This window comes from Cyprinodon variegatus, unplaced genomic scaffold, assembly GCF_000732505.1.
Source record: "Cyprinodon variegatus isolate N-32 unplaced genomic scaffold, C_variegatus-1.0 Scaffold725, whole genome shotgun sequence".
In the NCBI taxonomy this organism is placed as follows: domain Eukaryota; kingdom Metazoa; phylum Chordata; class Actinopteri; order Cyprinodontiformes; family Cyprinodontidae; genus Cyprinodon; species Cyprinodon variegatus.
In genome coordinates this window covers 61,214-84,897 of record NW_015151178.1, presented here as the reverse complement: position 1 = coordinate 84,897, position 23,684 = coordinate 61,214, and the positions used below count along the sequence as shown (strand labels likewise).

At 38.9% G+C, this 23,684-nt stretch overlaps 1 protein-coding gene across 1 annotated transcript in view; it reads right to left on the bottom strand.

Annotated features, from left to right (window-relative positions):
* Positions 1-4,942: 4,942 nt before the first annotated feature.
* LOC107097797 (poly [ADP-ribose] polymerase 14-like) overlaps positions 4,943-23,684 on the bottom strand; it is a 34,028-nt gene continuing 15,286 nt past the window's right edge. The window contains exons 9-18 of the mRNA XM_015395093.1: positions 21,448-23,101; positions 18,208-18,283; positions 12,284-12,383; positions 9,649-9,758; positions 8,411-8,646; positions 8,059-8,321; positions 7,729-7,871; positions 6,262-6,472; positions 5,536-5,634; positions 4,943-5,226 (exon numbers count right to left, since the gene is read on the bottom strand). Of these exons, the coding sequence (XP_015250579.1) occupies positions 4,946-5,226; positions 5,536-5,634; positions 6,262-6,472; positions 7,729-7,871; positions 8,059-8,321; positions 8,411-8,646; positions 9,649-9,758; positions 12,284-12,383; positions 18,208-18,283; positions 21,448-23,101 (3,173 nt within the window). The 3' untranslated portion in view covers positions 4,943-4,945. The remainder of the gene's footprint in view (positions 5,227-5,535; positions 5,635-6,261; positions 6,473-7,728; positions 7,872-8,058; positions 8,322-8,410; positions 8,647-9,648; positions 9,759-12,283; positions 12,384-18,207; positions 18,284-21,447; positions 23,102-23,684) is intronic.

Here is a 23,684-nt window from a genome sequence, read left to right as displayed (position 1 = left end):
ATAGGATCAATAAGTGCTGAAAACGTGTTTTCTCCACAAAATAGTCGGTATAATTGGTAAATGCTCAGCAAAGATGCCTGGGGCCTGTTTCAGAAAGGAGGTTAAGTGAAAACTCTGAGTTTGTTAAGGCTGAAATGAGGGAAACTCTGGGTTTTCTGTTTCAGAAAGGGAGGTAAGTTAAACCTGAGAAAGCAGAGTAAGTCAAGCCCGTTTCTGAAAGAGAGGTAACTTANTATCTATCTATCTATCTATCTATCTATCTATCTATCTATCTATCTATCTATCTATCTATCTATCTATCTATCTATCTATAATTGATTGACTCCTGACACCCCAACCCAGCTCCTTATTAATAATAAATAAAACCATCTTTAATATTAGTCTGCATGTCAAGCAACTTGAATGAACTGATCTGAATATTTATTAGGATTTTCTTTTTGTCTTGAACCCGTGGAGATCTGTGAAATTTATAAATGCAGTAATTGGACCACACAGTTTTAAAATAACATTTTTGTTCCACTGGAAACAAGTTTAGGCAGAGGTAAATAATGGCCGAACACTTATACAGGCTGGAGCTATAATTAAAACCAACAATGTTTCTGGGCAGTCCTCAACAACCTGTGATAGTAACATACAAGTACCACAGGGGGGAAAGTTTGCTAACGAATCTAAGCCATTATCATGGGAAGTCCCATCCTTCCCGCAGACAGTGCTGCAGACAGGAGGCCAGCTTGTTTTGTTTTTATGGCCGAAATTGCAGAAAACAACTTGTGAAGTTGGACCAGCTAGAAGAATGAGGTGCGCTAGAACGCTGGGACCCTTTTTCCACCTGGATCTCCGCTCTTTTTCGTCGCCATGTTCCTCTGTTCCTACTCGCCCCCACTTCCTCATCGCCTCGGCTGTATCTAGACCCACAGTGTATATATAGCGCAGACCACGCTTCATTACTGAGCATAGATCAAAAATGTCTGCGTCAAGCTCACTGTGACACACTGCTGCAGGAGTATAACCAGCCACACAATCGTTCTGATCTGAAAGACAAATGTGATTACCGGTAGGTTTGGTTGTAACCAGGCAGCGTTAAAATGACAGAATTTCATTGGCCTTCGTTGTTCTGAATTTCCCTTGAAATATATGATACTGGTAGCCTACTTCCACTTAGCCTGCCTCAAATAAAGTTTCACTGTGATGGCAGAACAGTTTCCATTAAGTTTTTTTAAAACTTCGTTTGGCCAAGATTCCGTTCTGTGTCTTTTTTTGTCTTTTTTTTTTCGTATTGCCATGCAGAAAAACTTCAGCTGGTGGAAGATGTCTGAATAATGTTCTGGTTATGGTAACTGTACTTTTTCAATAAATGAACCTAGTATTTTATAGGTTCAGAGAGACACAAAATCTTGTTTTTATTCATTCCACTGATAGTCTGTTTTGATCAAATAGAAATAGAGGCCTGCCTCTAATTCTGGTCTCCTTCCAATAATGGCCTGGACCAAGATGTACCTGAGTGAAATAAAGGCCCCGGCCTATATTAGAGGATTTACAGTATATAGAATGTGGTTTCATTCTTGCACTCTATAAAATAAAAAATAAAAAAATAAAATTTTACAGTATATAAAACTGTTGGTGAATCTCAGCTTTTAAGTTTCTCATTATAAAAAATGAGAAAAGCAAGAAACATCAGCTAGATATTCATACAAAACAAATAGGGGAATTCAATGTTTCTTTAACTACTGTTAAGACCAGAGGGCCTCAACTTGGTTTCAAGTGGAACAATGAGTTTAACCATTAATTGTATTTTCTGATCTTCATGTTTTTTTTTTTGGTTTTGTTTTTTAAATCAGTATACCGTAAAATAATACTGATCCCCATTTACATTCAGTCTGGTGCTGTTATTTTGTGTAATGTTATTATTGCAGCCCATCCCGTTATTAACTTCAAATTTGCTATGTGGACAGTAATGGAGCCTAGGCGGGAGTTCAACTGAAGAAACTCCTACATTCTACATCTCCTACATCCATCTGCGACACAATCAATCAGCTTTGAACCACACCTCCACGAAAACCAATCAGCATCCAAAGATCATCTTAAAGGCCTCCGATTTGCGGCGGGCATTTCTTACCGCCTTCTAGCATCACGCAGGGAGCTTCATGGCACCTTTTCCCATTGCATCAGCAGCACTCATATGATCTCTTCATCACAGCAGGTGCATTACAGCCCTCAGTTCATTGCTTCAGGCGCACCGCACCCAAATCCATTCCATGCGTTCGCATCACTAAGGCTTCACTTCGAACCCCTTAGCATATCATGGCTTATGTATCTCAGGTGAACATTACGTTTATACCATCACGCCTTGCTCTTTTTGCATCATCCCACGTCGCTCTTTCATTTTCAAGCTGCTTGATGGCTAATTGCATTTCCTTCCTTCTTGCCAGGTTCACTGTTTACGGGGCCGCCTTTTGACTTTTCTTTTGGTCTAGACTGCTTCTTGTTTGGATCAGGAATCTTTCTACTATCACATCATGTCTACAGCTATGTTTCAACTTTACTGATATGCCTCATTCATAGGTTTTGGGGGGTTCTTTGAAATTGTTGGTTTGCGGTTCATTGCCTGCTCCCCTCATCAATTCAATTCTCTGCTGTGAGGTTTATCCATTAGCTCTAGCTTGCATCGTCCGGCCTTCATGGGGCAGTCACAACAGCGATATATGGCGTCTCCCCGACTTTCTCAGAAACAGGGCTGATTGTCATCAGCTTAGGCCTATATATCCGCCCTTAGCATGCATTCATCCATCCGAGCTGCTCAACGTTCTCTCTGTCAGGATTTGGTTGAGGTTTGAGGACCCAAGGTGGCAAGGAGGCAGAGGTGAGTTTCTTGATGATTTAATGACAAACAAATCCAAAACCATGGAGACATCTGGGGAAAAACAATCACGAGGAGGAGGTCTCAGAGAGGCGGAGTTGGCAGAAGTTAGACAGGGAACCAGCAATGAGGAACTGAACAGAGAGTGTATTTATGGGAGACTGAAACAAAGAGAGGACTAACAAGGAGATTGGGAGCAGGTGTGAACAGAGCAGAACAGAAAAGGAGGTAGGGAAAAAGGACAACACAAGAGGGCAGCAGAGCGCAATAAAAAAAAACCCTGAAAACTGAAAATAACCAAAAAACACAACAAAATAAGAATTAAACCACTAAAACTAGAAATCAAGGAGCAAAGTAAAACTGAATACTCAAAAGAAAACATAACAAAACCAAAACTGTGACACTCTCAGCCTTAAGGGTAAGCTAACTTAAAATATTGGTGGTGGTTTCAAAATGTATTCACATCCTTTAATAGATCTAATGTCTGATTAATCCAGTTGTTTTTATAACCATTTCCGTCTCTCATCTAACTCTTTTAATTCTTCATGCCAAATGGTTTCATACCAGGCTACTTTCTATCATTCATCCCCTCATTCATCCCAGCATCATTCCCTCATTCTTCCAGCAATCATACTAGCATTCATGCCTCCCACCCATCACCATTCAACTCACCTCACCATCCCTTCACAACGTTTGGTAGGCCTTCACGGCAACTGGCCTTTAGTAAGCCTTTGGGGCTCATCTCCTCTGTTACTCCTCCTGCTGTTCTACATTTATTAGCTTTCAATTCAGTCTCTGCCTTTTGAGCATGCTATCGTATCAGCCTCAGCCTCGGCAACTTTTTTGGGGAAATAGCCCTATTCTTTACTCCTGTTCATGCATATAAATCAAATTTAAGCTCTATGTTTCCTGCGGAGGTCTGAGCACAAAAGAGAAATTGTATTAATATATTTATTCTAATTGTCTTTTCTTTTCATGTGAGTTTTTCAGATTGAAATACTGTTCAAAAATTTTTTTGCAAACAGATGTTAAGTTCGAGAGAAAGGCCTCTAATGGACTATTGCTTTGCTGAGGGGATTTAAGAAATTGCTGATAAAGAAGAAAGGTCAGGTCATAGAAGTAAGTCCAAACATGTGCCTTTCTTATTGGTGTGCCCAAATGCATTTTCCCCCACAGTTACCTGCATAAGCATTATTGCTTTTCTGGGAATGGTGTCCTCTACCTCTGCAAACTGATGGTTCCAACATTCAGCACAGTACAGAAAAGAACCAAGCCTACAGGCTAGGCACACACACACACTCGTTCTGCTATTGTAGTGAGGACCATGTGTTGACTTCCATTGACTTCCATTGAATTTCAGTCATTTTTCACCCTTTCTATGCCCTAACCCTAAGACTAACCCGAAACCTAACCATTACCAATGGATACCTCACTCAATTGACACCTTAGCCCTAAACATAACCATTAGCAAAATAGCATGTGAGGACCAGCAAAATGTCCTCACTTTGCAACAACTGGTCCTCAATCTGATGGTGAAATTGGAAAAATGGTCCTCACAGTATAAGCATAACCCACATCAACAAAAATACTGTGCTTATTTTAAACATCCTTGTATATCTATGTTTCACAAGTTGTGTTTATCTTGACTTGTCCTTTGATGAGATCTAACCTACTAACTGAAGCCTGATATGTTAGTGGCCATTTATCCAAGCTTTCAACTCAGACCTTTGGCTGATGTCAAATGGTAATTGATATCCTGACTTCCTCTTGGTAAATAACCTATCTAAACAATGACTGTACTTCAGATAGAGAGATGTGTTGTTAATAAGAAAACCTGATGTCCTTCTGGCCGTGCATTGTCGTAGCACATGCAGTGTGATTAAGAGCTGGAAAAAAAAACTAAACAGAGAAAAATAATCTGAAATAGATTTTTGCACAATTTTTCCTCTTTATTTTGTTTTGAAGAAAATTACACAGGTTATCTAAGTGATTTATAACAATATATTTCAGTGTTGGTGATCTACTGTAGAAGAGATATAGTAAGACAGAGATTATTGTTATCAGAATTGTTTCAGAAGTGTAGAACTCTTATCTGAATGTGATCAGATATTCTGGATATGCCTGAGTGTCATAGAAAATAATAAACATTGAAGGATGAATCAAACTGTCAGTTACACTGTCATAAAGGTCTGCACTGGGGCCAGTTTTGGCTGGGGGTGCGATCATGCCAGATCTTCCTTGAGTGTAGTCTCCAACGAGAACCCTGGCCTGGTACATCCGTTTATGACCCTGAGTGTCTGGTTGAGCAAAACTTCTGGCTGAATATGCAGGATCAACAGTAAAGTAAGAGCCATTACCATACATGGCACCTGCAGGACATGAAACAGAAACGTGGATATGGATATGATCATGGATATAGAGATAAATGTCAAAAACATTTAGAGGGTAGAATATTTTAATTAATCTCCAAAATCCATCTAATTAATATAAAACCAGCACAGTTATAGTTAGAATAGTCTATAAAATCATTAACATTAAACTAACGAGAGAAGGAGTCCAAATATAGAGCCCTGCGGTACACCTTATAAGATGGAAATAAAACGGCCCTTAAAAGACTAAAATAATTAAATGTTTCTGTTTTCAGTCTTTTTAATGTACTATCCAGTAAAGGCTTTTACCATGCTGTCCTAAATAGCTGTTGTCCATAACTGCATAATTGAAGCTCCTAGAGTTGATCATGTCAATGGAATCTGCCCTGGTGCCGTGATACATGGCACCTGCAGGAAATCAAACAGAAAAGATGTCATGGATGGTGAGATAAATGCACGTTTTAAGATATAAAGATATGAAAATGTAAAAGGCATCAACTCAAAGGCAACAAGTGAGCACTGTGATAGTCAGATATGTTTTAATGTATACATCAAATCTTTGCCAAACAGTTGGAAATTCATACAACCAATCTGAAGATAACACACTTCTACAGACCTGCTTATGAAGCCCTTTGATTCTCTGTAGCATACTGTCTCTACCATAGGTGGAACAACCAATTAAAGCAAACAGTATTTGTATGACTGTAACTTAAGTTGTTCATTCAACATAAGACTAAAAATACCGTTATCACTTCAACATCCAATTATAAAACCTGATGCCTTGGAGTACCAGTACAAAAGCCTAATGGTCAGAAGGCCATACAGATATTTGTATAAAATCAGTTAAAAGTAGCACTGTATCAGATAGAAAGAATAAAACAAACAATGCAAACAGACAAAAAATACAAAAGAAGGGGTCCAAATAAATTACACTTAGGGAAGCCTAAAAAATTAGCATCACATTTTTATTTGGTTAAAAGAGTTTAAAAGGAACAGGCACAGCAATTTTTTTTTATTTATCATTTCTTTTTTCACCTTGTATCGTAGAGTATCCAGTGCAATGGCTTTTAACATTTTGTCTTGTGTAGCTCCTGTTGAAGCCCTTAGAGTTGATCAGGTCAATGGAATCGGCCCCAGTGCCATAATACAACAGCTTTTCATTGTTGGTGTGCTTGTTCTTCACCTCCATCTGTTTCTTCTGGAGCAGGTAGCTTTGCCAGAGAGTCGTGTTTTGGATCCGTTCGATCTGTTGATACAGTTTAAACCACATGTTGATTAATCCAAGATCAAATCATAGATCTTTGCTTTACACATGTCTTTCAGTATTGTGGGTTCTCTTGATAAAGTACATTTATTTTCAATGCTTTTATACTGTTAATGTCATCGCTAGAAGAAACAGTAGGATTTTTAATATGAGATGTCGTTTAACTATATGCTTAAACTAACAGCGGGACTTGTTCAGACAACAAACCTATTTCATTACTCAAGATAAATGATAAATTGTATACTTAAATAATTTTCAAAAGAACTAGTGTCATGCCCATGCCATTTTTTGGCACCGATACGATACCTGGCTGTGCGCTATTGGACGATACTGATACCATATCGATACCATCTGTTTAAAATTGATGTGTGTGTGTATATATATGAAGAACTGCATATCACTTGGATGTAAAGTAGTTGCCATCATGGCTTTGTCAAGCTGCTGCCTACCTTTGTGAAGCAGGAAAAACACTAATACAAAGTGAATCCAGTAGAACTTTTTATTGCCTACCTGGAATGGGTGACAATAGTTAAAAAATAAACTTTTGGCTAAAAATGGTATCAGTGGCGTATTTGTTGGTAGTTGCCGATAGCGATACCACCATTTTATTCCTGGATCGGGGTTCCCACCCAATATAGGTACTAAAAAGTGCAAAAAGTGGCTGCTGCTTCATTTTGTTTCACTTTGCTCATTCCATTCACCTGTCTAACTCTGCCTGTCTGCTCATTACTGCTCATCTGATGCATTTGCTTAACTTATGATTCACTTGGAGTTTAACTTCATCTGTTGTTTATTTCAGTCACTTTGAAATCTTCATACAATAAAACCCACTAACTGAACGACTGAGAATGAAATCGGATCTTTCCTCTGTCAACAAAAGTAATATATAACTGCATTCACATCTAGCTGAGTGGATGGAAGGTTCTGTAAATGATGCTGAAGATATAAACTCAGCAGAAATACATTCTTGTTGCGCTACTCATTTCTCCAGCTCGAACACCCAGAACTGCATCACAGTCAGAATGTGTTCAATTATGTGATCATTTATAAAAAGTTTTACACAAAGTTAGCTGTCCAAGGAATTAAACTCGGTTAGCCAGCGCATTTAAACTTAGGACCTAAGTATTAGTTTATTTCTTATCGTTCTTTTTCCTGTTGCAAACAGTTTTTTCTTTAATAGCCACATTCTGGTGTTTCAAACTGTCCTAGTTGTATCTGTTTGATGAAGGAAAACATACTTTTCTGATGTTCAAATAAAGTCCATTTTTGGTGAGTTCTGCTACCACATCATTGTATTCCTGAGATCCAGCAGTCAGGGGAACCTGCTTCACAATGCTGTCCTTCATGTCTTCCCAGTGTTGAGGCAGTGATGCATCATTGACTAGGAAATAAAACAACGTTTTCACTCACTGTTAACTAATGACATGGTTTAATTTTCAGCATGTACTGTTTCGAAATTTTAGAAATGTGATAATTTTGCATCTCGATGTAATTTCCCTACACCTAATCCAACAAACTGATTAATCTCTAATAAAGCTGTCTAAACAGGGATTTGCAGATTTACTCACTTATCAAGTCTTTTCTCATCAGCCCCATCTGCTTCCATCCGTTGCAGGAAACATCCATTGTAAGACCCTGGTTAGCATTGAATGTGGTACGTTTTGTTTTTCTCATTACACTTTGTTTTATCCTACAAGCTTCTTCAAGCTCTTCAAAGCTGGGTGGCCCATATGAGTCAAATTGGTGATGGAATATGCTGTCAACTTGTTCATGCACCAGTGGGCCTTTATTACTGAAATTCTCTTTTCTTTCCAATCTGCGAATGATGTTCCTAGGCAGCACCAGAAATATACAAAAAACACTAATAATACCGTGTTAATGAATGAATGCCCTTATTAAGGATGGTGTCTGTTTGCTGACCTGATTTCTGACTCGGCTGTTAAAACATCTCTAGTCAGACCCTCCAGGTGGATCCTGGGCTCCTGGTCTTCCTGTCCTCTTTCCAGACGGATGCTCACTGTCAGCTCCTTCTGCAGGGAATTCAGCTCTTTGATGTCCTCTTGACTTAACTGGTTAATGTACTGGTCATCGATGGTTCTCTGGACCTGCTCGTGTAAAATAAGATCACTGATCTTCCTCTTGGCCAGGCTCAAATTCTGTGAAGAAAATAGACATAACTCTGAACATTAAAACCCAGGTTTAGTTCAGTGTCATGAAGGTTTTATTGTTTTTAATGAAATGCAGGGCCCCATTACAGAAGGTGGGCTTAACTTAGTCCGAGCAGAGTGAACATATCCTGAGATAACGTGTTTGACTTTGTGATATTCAGAATTTTTTCTTTCAGAACAGCTGATATCAATTAGGTAACTGATTATATAGGTAACTTATCTCTTGGTTAAGTGTGAGTGTGATCGGGGTTTATGCCCTCAATTGATGAATCCTTTATCAATGGTGGGCAAAACCATGATCATCGGAACCCATAATCCACCATGGCAAAGGAAGAATGCATGAAGCCTAAAAGTGCACAATTCTTTCCCATGGAACTGATAGTGTTAATGACAGCACCGGATTGCTGGTGCTGCAAAACAACAAGATCTGACATGGCAAAGACCAATTCAATGCTTGAGTGTGCTTTGACAAGGATTAAATAATGTATTGTAACTCAAAATTAATACTAACATATGTATTTGAAATAAATAGTCATTAGTATACATTTTCACCAAGTATACTTTATTAATTCTGAATACATAAACCTGACAATAATTAACCCATATATATAAAAACCCATATTAAACTAATGGATATGCATCAAGTTAAGTTTTATAGATGTGTGTTAAAATAATCTAAAAAAAGCAAATGTGATTTTGTTATGTATTAAATAAAATCTGGGTGAAAACTTTTTGTGAGTGTGTGTTTCTGAAGATGCAGTGAGCATCACAGATCCCTGAAGCAATAAGATGTGCTCAAGTTATACAATGCACCTAATTAATTTGGTTAGTTCAGATTGGGTATGATACCACATCTTAGCCCCGCAAATTGCCAGGTTAGTTTTCTCTGGTAAATTAGTTCTGGCTTTATTCATACATACGTAATCCTGACCCAGTAAATTATTCAGTAAGGCTTTAAATGTGAAAAGAGCAATATATTCTTAAACAAACCCTTTGGTTTTCAGCACACAGGTGAAACACTGCAGGATCAAACTCCTCTTTGTCTAAAAATAAGCCAGTTCTATTTTGCTGCTTCACCGATGTTCCGCGAATTGAAGTACCTGCAATAACAGAGAGAAAAAAGATTTGTCATGTGATATAGTCTTTATATTGATGTTAAAATATTTGTATGAGAAGTGTTTGAACAATTGTTTTAATATTTCTGCAGAATAATGATATTAAGAAATATGTGTAAAATCTCCAACAGACAGGACCTTATAGTTAACATACAAATAGCACACTCACATAAAAAAAAAAATATTTTAAGATTTCTTTGACTTTATTCCAAATTGTTCAAGATGAACTTAGGTTCTAAAAAATATACATGTACTGTATACTTTGAATTGTGATATCATTGAATGATTAAACTGCCAATGGTTTACAACCTAATTGTTGTGCTTGTTGTACTGTTTCATTGGATGTTATAAAAGGGACTTTGGACAAAATGTATGATTTGTTACTTATGTTCTATGTGTACATAGTTCATTAGTTTTCTTTAATTATTTTAATTTCATTGGTAATAAAATTAACTTGCCTATTTAGAGTTGCTGCCTTAACTATGTTTACCATCATTTAAATAATTTTAGTTTTTTATAATTTAACTCGAGTTAAAACATTTCAGTATGTCAACCCCTCCTTTAACTGCCACCCCTGAAACCCCTCCACCAAAGCAGGCAAGGGATTTTAGGGCCCGGACAATCTTAGAGGCTATGTTGTTGGGGCTTAAATGGCAAGGGTAGGTCTCCAAGGCAAACAAGCTCTGGGTGACGGATCAGACAAAGAGTAGTGCAAAAAGTCCATGACATAATGATCTTGGCATGTCATTTCTCAGAGCTGGGACCCCACCCCGGGCTATGGGGTGCATCGGTGAGGGCCTGGTGGTCGGGATTTTCCTCAAGTCCTTTTTTCTACTCAGCCAGGCACACAGTCTCCTAGGTTCCATTAGAGCCTGGAGACATGGAGCATTATCTGCCTCCATTGTTGATGCGGTTGCCCGCAGTGGCAGTATGGGATGCTGTCAAGCTGAAGAAGGAGCCCTATTGAGCCTGGCTGGCTTGTGGGACTCCTGAGGCAGCAAACAGGTATCATGGTTTAAAACATGCCACTGCCCGGGCGGTCTCAGAGGCAAAAACTCAGGCCTGGGAGGAGTTTAGGGAGGCAATGAGAAAGATAATGAGTCAGTGTGCCTCAAAGTGACAAATCCTTGTCCCCTACAGAGAGCCAGACAGCCAGCCACATCCACTTCTTCCATGCATAGGATTCAACTTTTTCCTAAATTGTTCATATTTAGGATGATATGATTGCTTCCAGACAATGCCCTGGTTCACCAACTCCCAATACTTCCTGTCGATCTCTGATGCACCCAAGGCTAAGGTTTGATAGGTGCTTTAGAAAACCACAGAGCTTCTCTGCAAAGGCCTTCAGGACTCTGGGACTGAAGTATCTGTGCCTGGTAACAAATTGAGATTCAGTCCCAATTGCCTCTGCATCTGATGTCTGGAGACAGAGAGGTAAAAGGTGCAGGGAGAAGCACAATCTCCTGAATGAGGGTCCACGGCAGAGGCGGAAGATTATGCTTTGGGTCAAGAAGAGGTGGAAAGTCAATTTGACTGTGAGCAGGAGAAAATTATGCTGAGCTTGTTTTCAATTAACCCATTAAATAATTTGTTCTATTCAGGCTCTGTACATTCTTCCCCTTTATCTTCTTTATCCCAGAAAACACACCTCTGATATTGTTCTGCTGGAGCTTGCTTTCCAACCTATTCCTGCATGCCTCATTGTGTTCTCTTATCTTGACCTTAAGTTTCTCCCTTCCTGGAGGGTCTTTTTTGTTTAGCAGATTCCTTCAGATCAGAGGTGATCCAGGATTATTATTGAAGAAGAATTTAACTGTTCTGGAGGTTAAGATGTTATCTAGGGAGAAGTTTATTTTGTCATTAATACATCCAGTCAATACATTGATGTCCTCTCCATGTGGCTGATACACTGAATTGGGCTCTTACTTTAGAGGTGTAGGAATTCTTGACCTTTAACATTAGAACAAGTACAAAATTGTGTACTCTGGTATGACAACTGACAAACTGTTGGAACGTAGCGGTGTAGCAGTAAGTAAGGCATGATTAAGATCACCAGTTGCTGCCACAAATGCATTTGGCCTTTGTGCTGGTAGACTAGCAACAGCGGAGTTGATTGCCTGGAAAGACATGCATTCTTATGTGGCATTAGGGTTTCTAATCTAAGCCATGCAAACTTTTTTAAGTACTCCTCCCCAAAGACATGTTCAAAAGGGGATTTGTCTCTTGCAAATCACATTGAGTGTTTTGCAGTGTTCCCAGGATGTGCGTATTAGGTGTAATTTAGTGACTGTTTCCAGTGCACAAGGTGTCAAGTTGATCCTGAATAGTTCCAATGGCGACAGTTTGCTGGCCTAAGTTTTTTCTGCATTTTATGTTGTTAATTTTATAGATGAATTTTTTGTATCCATAAGACCTTGTAAACTTTTTTTTATTTTTCATTCTTATGATTAGGTCACTTGAATTATTAAGCCCTCCAGAAGACAAAAAACTGTTGGTGTGATTTTTCTTACCTGAGGTTTGTTTTAACGGATCTAAAATTTGCTTCAATGCTGCTTCACGTTGGACGTACCTCTGCATCACTCCTTTACCACTGAGGTCTTTGCTGAAACACTAAAAAAACCCAACAAAACACCACAAGTTTAGTATTTTTGTCCCTAGGGAAGATGGGGTTTAAATGTGAAGAACAGATATCTTTTAGAAAAATACACCATTTAAATCTTAATGTTTGAGCTGCAGGGGGTGCTGATGCATAGAAAAAGACAGGCAAGTAAACAGGAAGACAAGGTTATGTACAGCAGGGGCAGGCACAGCCATTTGTACATCAAATCCATACCGGAAGCACTAATAGAAATGTAATGAAGTGATTAAATACACTAGGCTCAGGTTTATCCACCAATGTTAGGATTAGGGTTAGCCCTCAGGGGACGGATCAAATCAAAGTGGAGGACATAGCCATTTTGGGGCCCCTGGCAAACTTTAGTCAGGGGTCCCTCCTCCAAGTCAGCCTAATGTACTGGTCAGCCCTGAGTGTGACAGATTCTATGGAACGGCCACAGTGTTCATCCTACAATACTGTGAAACAGAAAGCAACTCAACTGCAGCTTTTACTGCGGTCCCTCTCCTGATTACCACAGCTGAAAAATTAGCTGCTGATTCTATATCATCCGAAACTGATATACTTATTAGTCTGGAGGGAGCTGTCTTTCAATGGGCAGACACACCAGTGCTTGATGCAAAATTGGTGATGTGTCTAAATCTGCAACTGCGGCTTTGTACAGGAGACCTCCTTAAAGACCCGCACTTTTCACTTAAAAAAAGAAAAGGTGCTTGCACAACCCTGTACCTCTTCTCTTGAGAGAAAAGGTCTATTAAAAATGTGTGAGAGCATGCAAGAACCCATTTCTCCTCATGCACGCTCTGTCTAAAGTTACTGTTTGCATCGCTCATACAAGCTTACTTTCCAAAAGAAGATTTGCAACTTTTCCACTATGTCAGACTCACCACCACTAAGTGAAAATGGGGATGAGCACGTAGGACTGTATAAATGAATTTTCTGTTCCTGTGAGCAAACATGAACTCGACTCCAACTCTGTAAATGGCACTGCAGCTGATCTGAAAACAGCCGTGTTCCCTTGTCGCAGTGTTTTTTTTTTGTTTTTGTGTTTATTTCTCGTGTAATTGACAAGGCAGGATGACATCTTGTATAAGGAAAGGGGAAGAGAAGAATTTGATCGTGTTTTGAGTCATGATTTTTTATATTTGTATTATTTACTTTCAAACATTCATAAATAACCCTGGAGTGCTATTAGAGATATGGGCAACCAACAGTCCCCCTAATGGGGCCCCTTGTCTGGTTCGTGGTCCCAGGCAGTTGCCTATTTTGCCTGTATGGTAAGTCCACCCAGCTGGGTTTAGGTATTAAGTCCAAAAGCCTTAGGTTTTTTATTATTTTTCTTGCTTTGCTTTGTGAGAACTTTTTAAGCAAAACTATAGATGTTCAAGTAAACAAAGCGCAAAAGAGCTGTGTTTAAAAATCTCTACAAACAGCAGTGCTGAGTCATTTATGTAAAAAAATGTTGAAATTAGAATATAAATTAAAACTTCATATTCCCTTAAGGCCCTGTACCTGATTGTTTCTTAATCACTCTCAGAGAATTCCTTTCACATGGTATAATATGTGACAGAAGGGGTCATTTTATTAAAATAAATTACTCATTGATGTTGATTCTCTGCCTGCTAAGATGCATCTCTTCCTTGCTCTCCGCTTGCCTACATTTTTCTTACTATTTACTTTCTTATCTCTTGGACAAAGTGACAGAAAGTTGGAAAACACATTTTTTTCAAGGATTCTTTAGCTGGACTACGTTTGAAACATTTTTATGTTATTTTGATCAGACCGCAGAGAAGGGCACATCACCGCTGGAGATTAACCTACTGGAGGTGAATGGGGAAGTAAATGCTGGTCATGGAAATGAGATAACAAAACCTGGCCAAGTCTTCAGAGAGACATGTCTTCCATGCCGAGTATAACCAAGTGCAAAAAGCCGTTTGCTCCCAAAGCAAAAGATAAGGAAGGATCCAGTGACATTACTGATGAAATGGGAATTCAGCTAAAAAATCAGGTTTGCTGCCCTTCAGAATGACCTTGAAGAGAACAGCCTGTTTCCAGACAACACAAAAGGTATGACAACATTCAGATCTCTCCCAAAGAGCCTCATAATAAACCAGCTGCTAAGCCACAAACATTAATATTAACTGATGATGAATGTGATCAAATGCTTCTGCAGCAAGAAATACAAAGAAATAGTTAATGTTTGCTGGCCCAGGCTCAAAGAGGATCATAAAGATGACAGAATTACATCCAACCTTGAAGAACTTAATCATTTACAGAGCACTGAATAGTGTTGCTAAGATGAAGTAAGAAACATTAAAGGAAGACATAATTAGTCTGCTTAACACTGCAGAACAGACCCATTTTAAAGTGTTCATTAGCATTCCTGTTGCTCCACTTGTAGCAGGTGATAAAGTCTTCAGCAGAGTTTCCAACCTGAATAAGTTGATCAAATAAGCCTGCTCTGCAGGATCAATTGCCTTTATACTTTATTACTTTATCTTTCATGTTGGGTTCCAACATTTTATACAACCTAAACAAAGTACATGATGTAAATAAAAACCAGATAAAGAAAACTGCTATGATAAACTTGACTCTGCAGAGGCCCTGGAACACGAGTTCTTGGAACAGGAACAAGATTACAATGAACAAATAATAAAGACAGCCAAAATTGTCGATGAGTTAAAGGGGAAATATAAGTCACATATTGGTGCTTTGGAGCACCAACTAACAGGTATGTTGGTGTTTCAGGTATGGAATACCAACAGAAGCATCTCCCCTCCAAACGGACCCCACAAACCCTCCATAAAAATGTCCTGTTTCCAGCCAAACATTGAATGTGTCCATTCAATTTGACTATCTTTCCCCACTGATCTGATTACCATAAGAAATGCTATAATAAAGGCCTCTAACTTTATCATTTGTTTTCTCTGCTCATTGGGTTCATTATGTAGAGCTTCTGGTCACCAATCAGCAGCTAAGACCATTTTCAAGTGAGGAGTGTTTTCTCCAAGCGTGACACATCTTACACACATAAGAACATTGATAGAGTGGTTCTTATCCACTCATTTGAGATATTGGCTGTGTGTAAAAAAGTTTTCTGTGCAAGTGTTTTATTCAGGTTTTCCTTGTAAGTTGCTTCATACACTTTGCTCTCTACCCTGGCTAGTCTGCCAGTTCCTGCTTCTAAAAAAACATTTCCATAGCTTGATGCTTCAGTCACCATGCTTCACTATAGGGATAGTACTAATCTATTGATGAGTGGTGTTTAGTTTTCTCTAAAGTTGAGGCCTGGCATTCACACCAAAGTGTTCAATCTTTGTCTTCTCAGACTAGAGAAGTTTGTTTATCATGGTATAAGAGTCTTCAGGAGCCGTTCTGCAAACTGAGGCTGACATGAACCCTTCGTTATTGGCCTTATTTTATTGGCTCTACCTTTCTTAAAAAGATATCCTAAATAGTTGGTCTATCCTTAGATGTTGTCTGTATTTGGGCTGCTATATGTTTAGGCTACTGGATCATATAGGGACTACTTTTTCCTCATTCTGCTTCATTCTATCTCTATTCTCCCATTTTGTAGTATTTGTAACGTTCCACTCATAATTTTATGCTCTCTCTGCTTATTCTCATCATAGTTGCTTCATCTGGTCTGTTCCTGTTGCTGCAGTTAAGCCAGTCATCAGTGCCAAAATCATGACAACATAACGAAATTTTGAAAAAGTGCATAGCTGTGAATGTTTTCAGGATACATCCTGAAAGAGGTTTAAAAACAGATAATTTACTTTAATCATTTCTTTTGTTTACGTATAGGAGTTATTGAGGATCAAATGTCAATTATATAAGCGGAAGCAACTCCCCCTGATGCCACATCCCTACAGTAAAGTTAATGATCTCTATCCCAGTTCTCAGCTAAAGGCTACATTGTAGCCAAAGAAAACCCCTCCAGAGAAGAGTCTGTGTTGAATGACTGAATGAGAATCCTCCCTGCCTACGATTCCCAAGGAGCTGAAAACTGTGTCTCTTTTTTCATGAGTTTCAAACCAGATTTGTCAACCTCAGAACATTAGGAACCAGTATTCGAGGCAGACAAAGAGATTCCTAAAAATGTTTATGGGGAACTGAATCGAAGTGAACAGTGTCAGCGTCTAAGTGAGGAACGTCTGCAGGAGTGTTCAACAGGTTAGTGACTCCGTCTTTCTGGAAGTGGATGATAAACGTGTGAGTCACTAACCTGGTCTTATAGTTCAATCCTAGCCAAGACATAACGCTGACGGTCGGAGAGCAGGCAGGGGATCAGACCTGAGCAGGCAAAGGCAGGAGCAAGATCCAGAGGGTGATACTAAGGCTGATGTCGGTGATGAACTGTATCTGACCAAAATAGAACCAAACCCCCAGTAAAAATGTTGGATAAAAGATATTTTACATGTGTTATTTGTGTATTATTTGAAAGAAGCTTTCTGATTCAACTGCTGATGTTTTTTAAAGTAAGAATTCTGAACTGAAAGCTAATGCTGACTGAGCCTGACTAAACAATCCATGCTGTGTTACTGTCTGCTTTACCTCTTGGACACTTGATCTTGTAGGGGCGAGTGCTGAGGACCCAAATTTGGGTCCTCATGTGTCTGACAGTATAATTTCTCTTTTTCATTTGTTTGATGAGTTAGGCTACTTTGGTTGGACCAGCTAGCGTCATTACTTCCAAGCTACCACATTAGTAGCCCTATGGTAGCAGCATTGTTTGGAGTCCCATAACTCTTTTGTCCTAGCTGTCCCGCCCTGGAACTGGATATCATGTGCATCTGAACTTTTTCCAGTGTCACTGTTTCAATGAATTCCTGAGCTGAGTCATTGTTCATTTTTCACAGTAAAACCTTGTAAAACCTCACTGTTTTGATTGCATTTAATATCTTTGCATCAGATTCACTTAGCTGCTGCTATTTCGAATAACACTTTGAATGCATTAATCCTTAAAACTTGAACATTCCTCAGGGACTCTTGAACGGACTCTTAATCTTCTGGTAAACTTACACAAAAGAGTAAAGCAAATTGTTAGCCATTCAGTATGATTGGACTTCATCTGGACTGATATGGATTAGGCATCAATCTTTTGTTAATGATTAAATCAACAACATTCCTCATACATGCCCAGAGATAATTTTCTGCTTACTTGGGCTCAATCTGAATGCAAAATACATGTAAAGGGATTTGAGCCAAAGGGAAGGTGTGTCAGCAGTTGCCATGATAAATGCTGTTGAATAGTGCTTGCAGTAAGGAATGAGGTAGGAAAGGCATCCTGTTCATAGATCATTTACCATAGGGAACTCCAAATGTTCCTATTTGCTGAACAGAAGCGGGATGATCACCAACAATCCTCTGGGTGACATGACATATAAGCACAGTCCACCTCACAAGGTGTAACAAATTTCTTCACAGGTACACTGTGCGATGCATGCAAATGTATATACATTCATATGCTTGGGTTTTTATAATAGAGAGCTTCAGAAGTTCACTACATGTGTATAACTTTTGATTTTGTATTTTCTTTTCTGGAAGCTACTGTCCCGGTTTTGATTGGCATCATCATTGTGGGTGTTCGTTGTGTAATGACAAAATAAAATAAAAAAATGCTCTGCATGGGATTTGTTTTTGCACAAATCTGCCTTCCCATGCCGACTAAGAAGGCAGATTTGAGATGAGATAATGTGTTAAGATATTATGTTCAGGATATGTCAAATTTAAATTTTTGTTTATATGTTACTGCTTGCCCATGATGTTTTAAATGAGAGGATCCAACTGAGAAGGGTTGTTCCTAGGACTACTCACAGTCTTGCTGGAAATGTTTCCTCGACCTTGATTGATCGTAAGACCACTGTGTGGTAACCGGTTGAACATTCCAGACCTGAAATCATCACAAAAACTCATCATTTCAATACACAACAATTCAGTTTTTTTATTAATTAAGCACATACATACCTCCCACATACCTCTCTTTGCTAAACAAAAAATAGAGATATAGTGACAGACTAAAATTCTTACCCACCATGCTCCCCATCGATTTTCTATTTTTACCAGCAAGTTCCAAAGCCACAGCTCTGGAACTGTTATAGCTAGAGGTCTGAAATTTTCTGCATTTGTGGTTGACACAATGTAGAACAAATATAATACAATAAAACCTGCCTTTTCTCAAAAATGTCTTTATTACTACTGGTCAAAAAAGACATATAATTTCCGAGAATAAAAAAACAAACTTTGAGTCATGTTTAAACTGATGCAGGTTGATCTCTGTTCTAGTCACCCAATTTGTATATTAGGAAACTAGAGGTTGTCAGCCTTCCAATAATAAATTGCACATGTAATTTGGGCTTGCTGTTCCTAAGTTATTTGCTTGTCCATTTGGGTATGCAAAATAGGTGAGGATTACTCAAAATGAGGTGGATGTTAAGAGGTTAAGTGCTCATTTGTATTATGGCCAATTAACTTTGAACATAATTCCTAATAATATCAAAGTCTAAATTGTAGACTCTACAGGACCATTGTCTCTGTTATTAACCTGTATTAATTCTAAAATTTCTCTAAAATATACTAATACGTGATCCAAAGTCAACACAAGTAGCATTTCACTTGTAAACAACAGGCTCGAATTATTGGCTCTGCTCCAGATTGAAGTGGAGACAGTGGGGTGGAAACAGCCATATATATTTTAAATTAGTAAAGAGCACTGACGTATCTGGAATGCTTCTAACCCAGTACACGGTGTGGGACCATTTTGACTAACTACACCATGGTACTTTCACGTACAGTGAACCGAGGGGTTACACTGAAAGCTGTAATGCTCAATTTGTTAAAGTAGATCTGTTGGACTTCTCCTTTACCCAAGAAAACAATCCTAACAGCTAAACTGCCATACATGATATGGAAAAATAACAACAAAAAACAGGCTACCAATGGTACTGTGATTTCTCTAAATTGTGGAACCGTGACGGTTTTTCATAAAAATGGTGGTATAAAGCCATTCCCTTAGCGCTCCAGACATCCACCTTTGCCTTCAACAATTTTGTATTTTCAAGTTTACTCTTCCTCACTGTTTACTTTTTGTTGATAGAGCCCTTTCAAAACGAATATGATATCTGCGCTATACCTGCAGGAAGTCCTAAAGTCATTGACATCTAACAGAAAATGGTCAATGATCAGCTCTTTTCTTGTCATACCAATCTTCCAAAAGATTTGGTGGAGGGACATGTGGGAGAAGGAATCCAGGATAAAACCCAGAACTTTTGTATTGCAAGTCAAATACTCTGCCCACTGAGACACAGTATCCCTAGAATCATCTTCCAAGGACAGTTAAAATATTGCTGGACTAAAACTGAAACTAAAATGAATGTATCTTTTTTGTTGTTTTTTTTCCTTTTTTTTTGTGCATATTTGATCATTTCCTCTGCATTTTCTTAGCTTAACTAGTGCTGAAGGTGCATTCACCCCATCAGCAGTGTCTACTGTGTTTTCTGTAAGCATAGTGAGGAGTTGACTGCTTTTCATTTCAGTTCAACTGTGATTACACTGCTGAAAAAGTCCTCAAATAGGAGGAGTTTCAGCTACTTTTGTTTCGGAGGTAAACCATGCACCCATTAAGCTCCAAACCAAAGTTATTATTATATTTTTGTGCAGATTTATGCAGGTAAAACTATTGTTATTGCTGCTTTGGTTTTAAAAAATATTTTAATTTTGGCCATTCTGACCAAACATTAGTGCTGTGCTCATTTCAAAAGGTTAAGTTATTGCATAGCATCATTCAGCATTCTTGTTTCCTTATTTCTTATTTAGTGGGTGGAATCACAGTTTCATAGTATTAAGTAGTTCTTCAGCCTCCCAGCATTTCCTGTACGATCTCACTGTTGGCACATCACAGTATAAGCACAGGTAAAACGAAACATTACAAACTGCCTCCTAATTGTTCTCCATGCACAACTTTTGAATCAGATTGGGGAACATTAACATTTTATTTCCATTGTAAAGCCCTGAAAGTTCTAAAAAGCCCACTTTAGTTTATCTAGAGCTGCGTCAGGACGACGGTCCGATCTGCTTTATGTATCTAGCTGGGCAGAGAGGACCAGCAGTAGGAACAGGCATTTGCTAGCCATTGTCTTAGTTGGAGGTAAGGGAGGACAACAAACAGTTTTTCTAGGGCTACGTTTCAACCTTCGTCATAACCACAACCAGTCCCTGATCGCTTGCTGTGACTGTATTTCACAGAAAAATTCAAATTATTTAACTTCAGTGGTTACAGCTCCGCACTCTCCATAAGGTTCCGCTGTTTGACAACACCTCAGTTCTATCGGGTAGGACATTAAGTGAGTGGAGCAGTGAACACTCTTATAGTGTTCCCAATATTGCTTGCATAGTGATACTATGGAAATCTACCCCTTCACTGTGAATGCTGCATTCACTTTGAATGCACCTTTACAGAGGGCAAATCCCTCAAACTAAGAGTGCATACCATACTGTGCTCTCCAAAACTGGAAAAGAGTTCAATGTGGCAAGGTATGCAGATGAGGGCCACAGACTCCTGGGTGAAAGTAAAGCACTTTTACCAGTCAGCCAAAGGGATATCCCTGTGGCCAATTAGCCAGAATGCATAATCAGTTGAAGGTCTCTTTCCCTCTTTCTACAAGAACGTCTTTGGTCCCCATGCAGGCTGCTAACCCCATTTATAAATCCATGGACTGTTTAGAGATATTGCCCATGAATCATGCCAGCAATGCCAGAATGTGGCAAAGTAAGCCCCAGCAGAATTTGATCCCACAGTATCCCTGTTGTGATAGGACCGCTCAAAGTCATATCTAAATCACTCTATATTTAGACATCTTTTCTACAATTACAAAAAAAAACAATAATAAAGTAATAATTTATCAAATGCTACATGGTATTTAATATAGTTTTACTTCAATAAACTGATTTTTTTTTTATTACCAGTCTAGCTTTAAAATGAATGGGATGTGAAAAATATCTTAAACAGACACATACCTCTCTAGTGCCAGTAAAATAATAAATTCTCCTTCAACTCACCCTGCAGATCCCTTGTTCCTCTCTCCTTCATGCTGTGGGAATCTCATGGTGAATTTAAGAGGGACACCGTCGACTCCTGCCACCACCCTAACTCTGGCCTCATTGTTGTCCACTGGGTGAATTTGAGTAATAGATCCTGGATCCCTAGGATCTTGCTGAAGCATGACCACACAGCTGAAGTCTGCCATTACTGCAGTCAGGAATATGCTTCCATGGGACTGGAAGTACTTCTTGGCTCCAGGTTTTGCAATGGTTAATGTGTCAGCAATAAGAGAATTGGCCAACTCCTTAAGATGTGATCCAACTATCTGGACATGAAGATGAGCCCCACTGATGTTAATCTTTGCTCTTTCTGGATCAAAATTAATGGACACATTGTAGTCTTTGGCAATTTTTGACCAATTTTCTTTTTTCCTCTCAATGAACTGAGCAACAGCACATGACTCAACACAAACTTTCTCACAAACTTGTGAGTAGTCTTCAATAAACTCTTGCAAACTGAGGCTGACCTCTTTGACTGGAATGGTGAAACCTACGACTGTTACTTTATCTCTTCTCTCTTGGTCAATCCATATGATCACAGTTTTCTTATTGGAGACGTTGTAGGTGTCTAAGAGGTTTCTGCACAGGTCCATCCAATCCTGACGCTTTAAAACTTCCTGATCTCTTACATCCAAATTCTGCTCAGATAAATCTTTCTTCATCTTACTCTCAGCATCAGCCAGGGCTCTGTCAGAGCTTCCCAGTAAGAAAATCCCTGTGGGGTCAATGCCATAGATAGCACTAATGCCTTGTGAAGTAAAGAGGCTTATTGACATGTCCATGGGATCCACTGTCTGGAGGTATTCCAGAAGGCCTGGAGGAAGATTTAGATTCTTTTGTTTAAATTTCATCTTTATCTCTAAGATCCAGGACTTGGTTTTGTACACTTCTGCAGGCAGTCCTGTAATGGACAACTTCTCTGTGCCTTCATTGTATGATATCTTCAACTCAGTGGTAATGTCCAATGCAGCTTTCTGCAGACCCTGGTCGACCAGGATGTAATGATAAGCAGGAGAAATGTCCATATTCTCAGTTATACTTTTGGTCTCTTGTTCAATCTGACTCATTAACTTAAGGATGAAGTTCTCAACAGGAGCTCGGATTTTCTTCATATCATCAGCTCTGCAGGCAATTGTCACCACTTCTCTGGATGGATCAAAGTCCACCAAGGCATCTTCCTTTACAATTGAACAGACTTCTCTCTCAGCAGTTTTCCACGCTTCTGCGTTCACGTCACATTCGAAGGCTGAGTACTCAGACATGAGTTTGCAGAAGGCGGTCCGAGCCAACCCCGCCCAGTTATCTATGTCCTTAGCAGTCAGACCTTTCTGCCTCAGAAAACATGACAGAGGTCTGAGTTTCACATCTGGATGATCAAAATCTATGCTACAAAAATGTGGACGCATTTGATCATTGATGCTTTGCAGCATCTTTTTCATTTGGAGGAACTTCCAGATCTGCGACTGAACCTTCTCAGTAAAAGGCTCAGGCATATTCCACACATGCTGCCCTTTGCTATATAGAGCTGTTCCTAATTCCTCATAGTATGGATACAGCTTGACAGAGAAGAAACGTATGTCATGCTCTTCTTTTATGCAGATGCGTTTTACAACTGCAAGACATAAACAACACAGAGAGAAAGTCAAATGGGTGATTGTAGCAGGAAAAAGCACACCAGTTTCAGGTCATTGGATTAACAACACTAATAGCAGAATGAAAAATAAATTGGAACAATTAACATGCAAAACCTAATATTTTTTCTACATTGCACATCTGCATCAGCACTGTCTCGGCAAAGTTGTGCGTAAACTACAGCTGGCTCTGATGGCTTTTTTTTAGTTTAAAGTGGCAAAACGTAAATTTTATTTGTTTATTTTTCCCCAACTAAATTTTAAAAAGTAATAATTTATTGCTATCTAGAAACTTAATAACAGCAGGTGAAATGCAGTCCGGACGAGCTGAGCGTGCTGTGATTTTTACAAGTATGTTTCTGTTCCAAATAAGACAGATTTGTTCTGTCTTTGTCCATACTTCCTGTGCTCATGTCAAAAATGTACTTGTCGTGAACCTGCATTGTCAGACAATGGATAACAGTAATTGTGTTTCACAAGGTATTCAACAATAAAGCTCCATATATTAGTGTACTCCTGTGAAAAGAAAATGTATGTTTTACATTGGAATTTGTTGGTTTAATA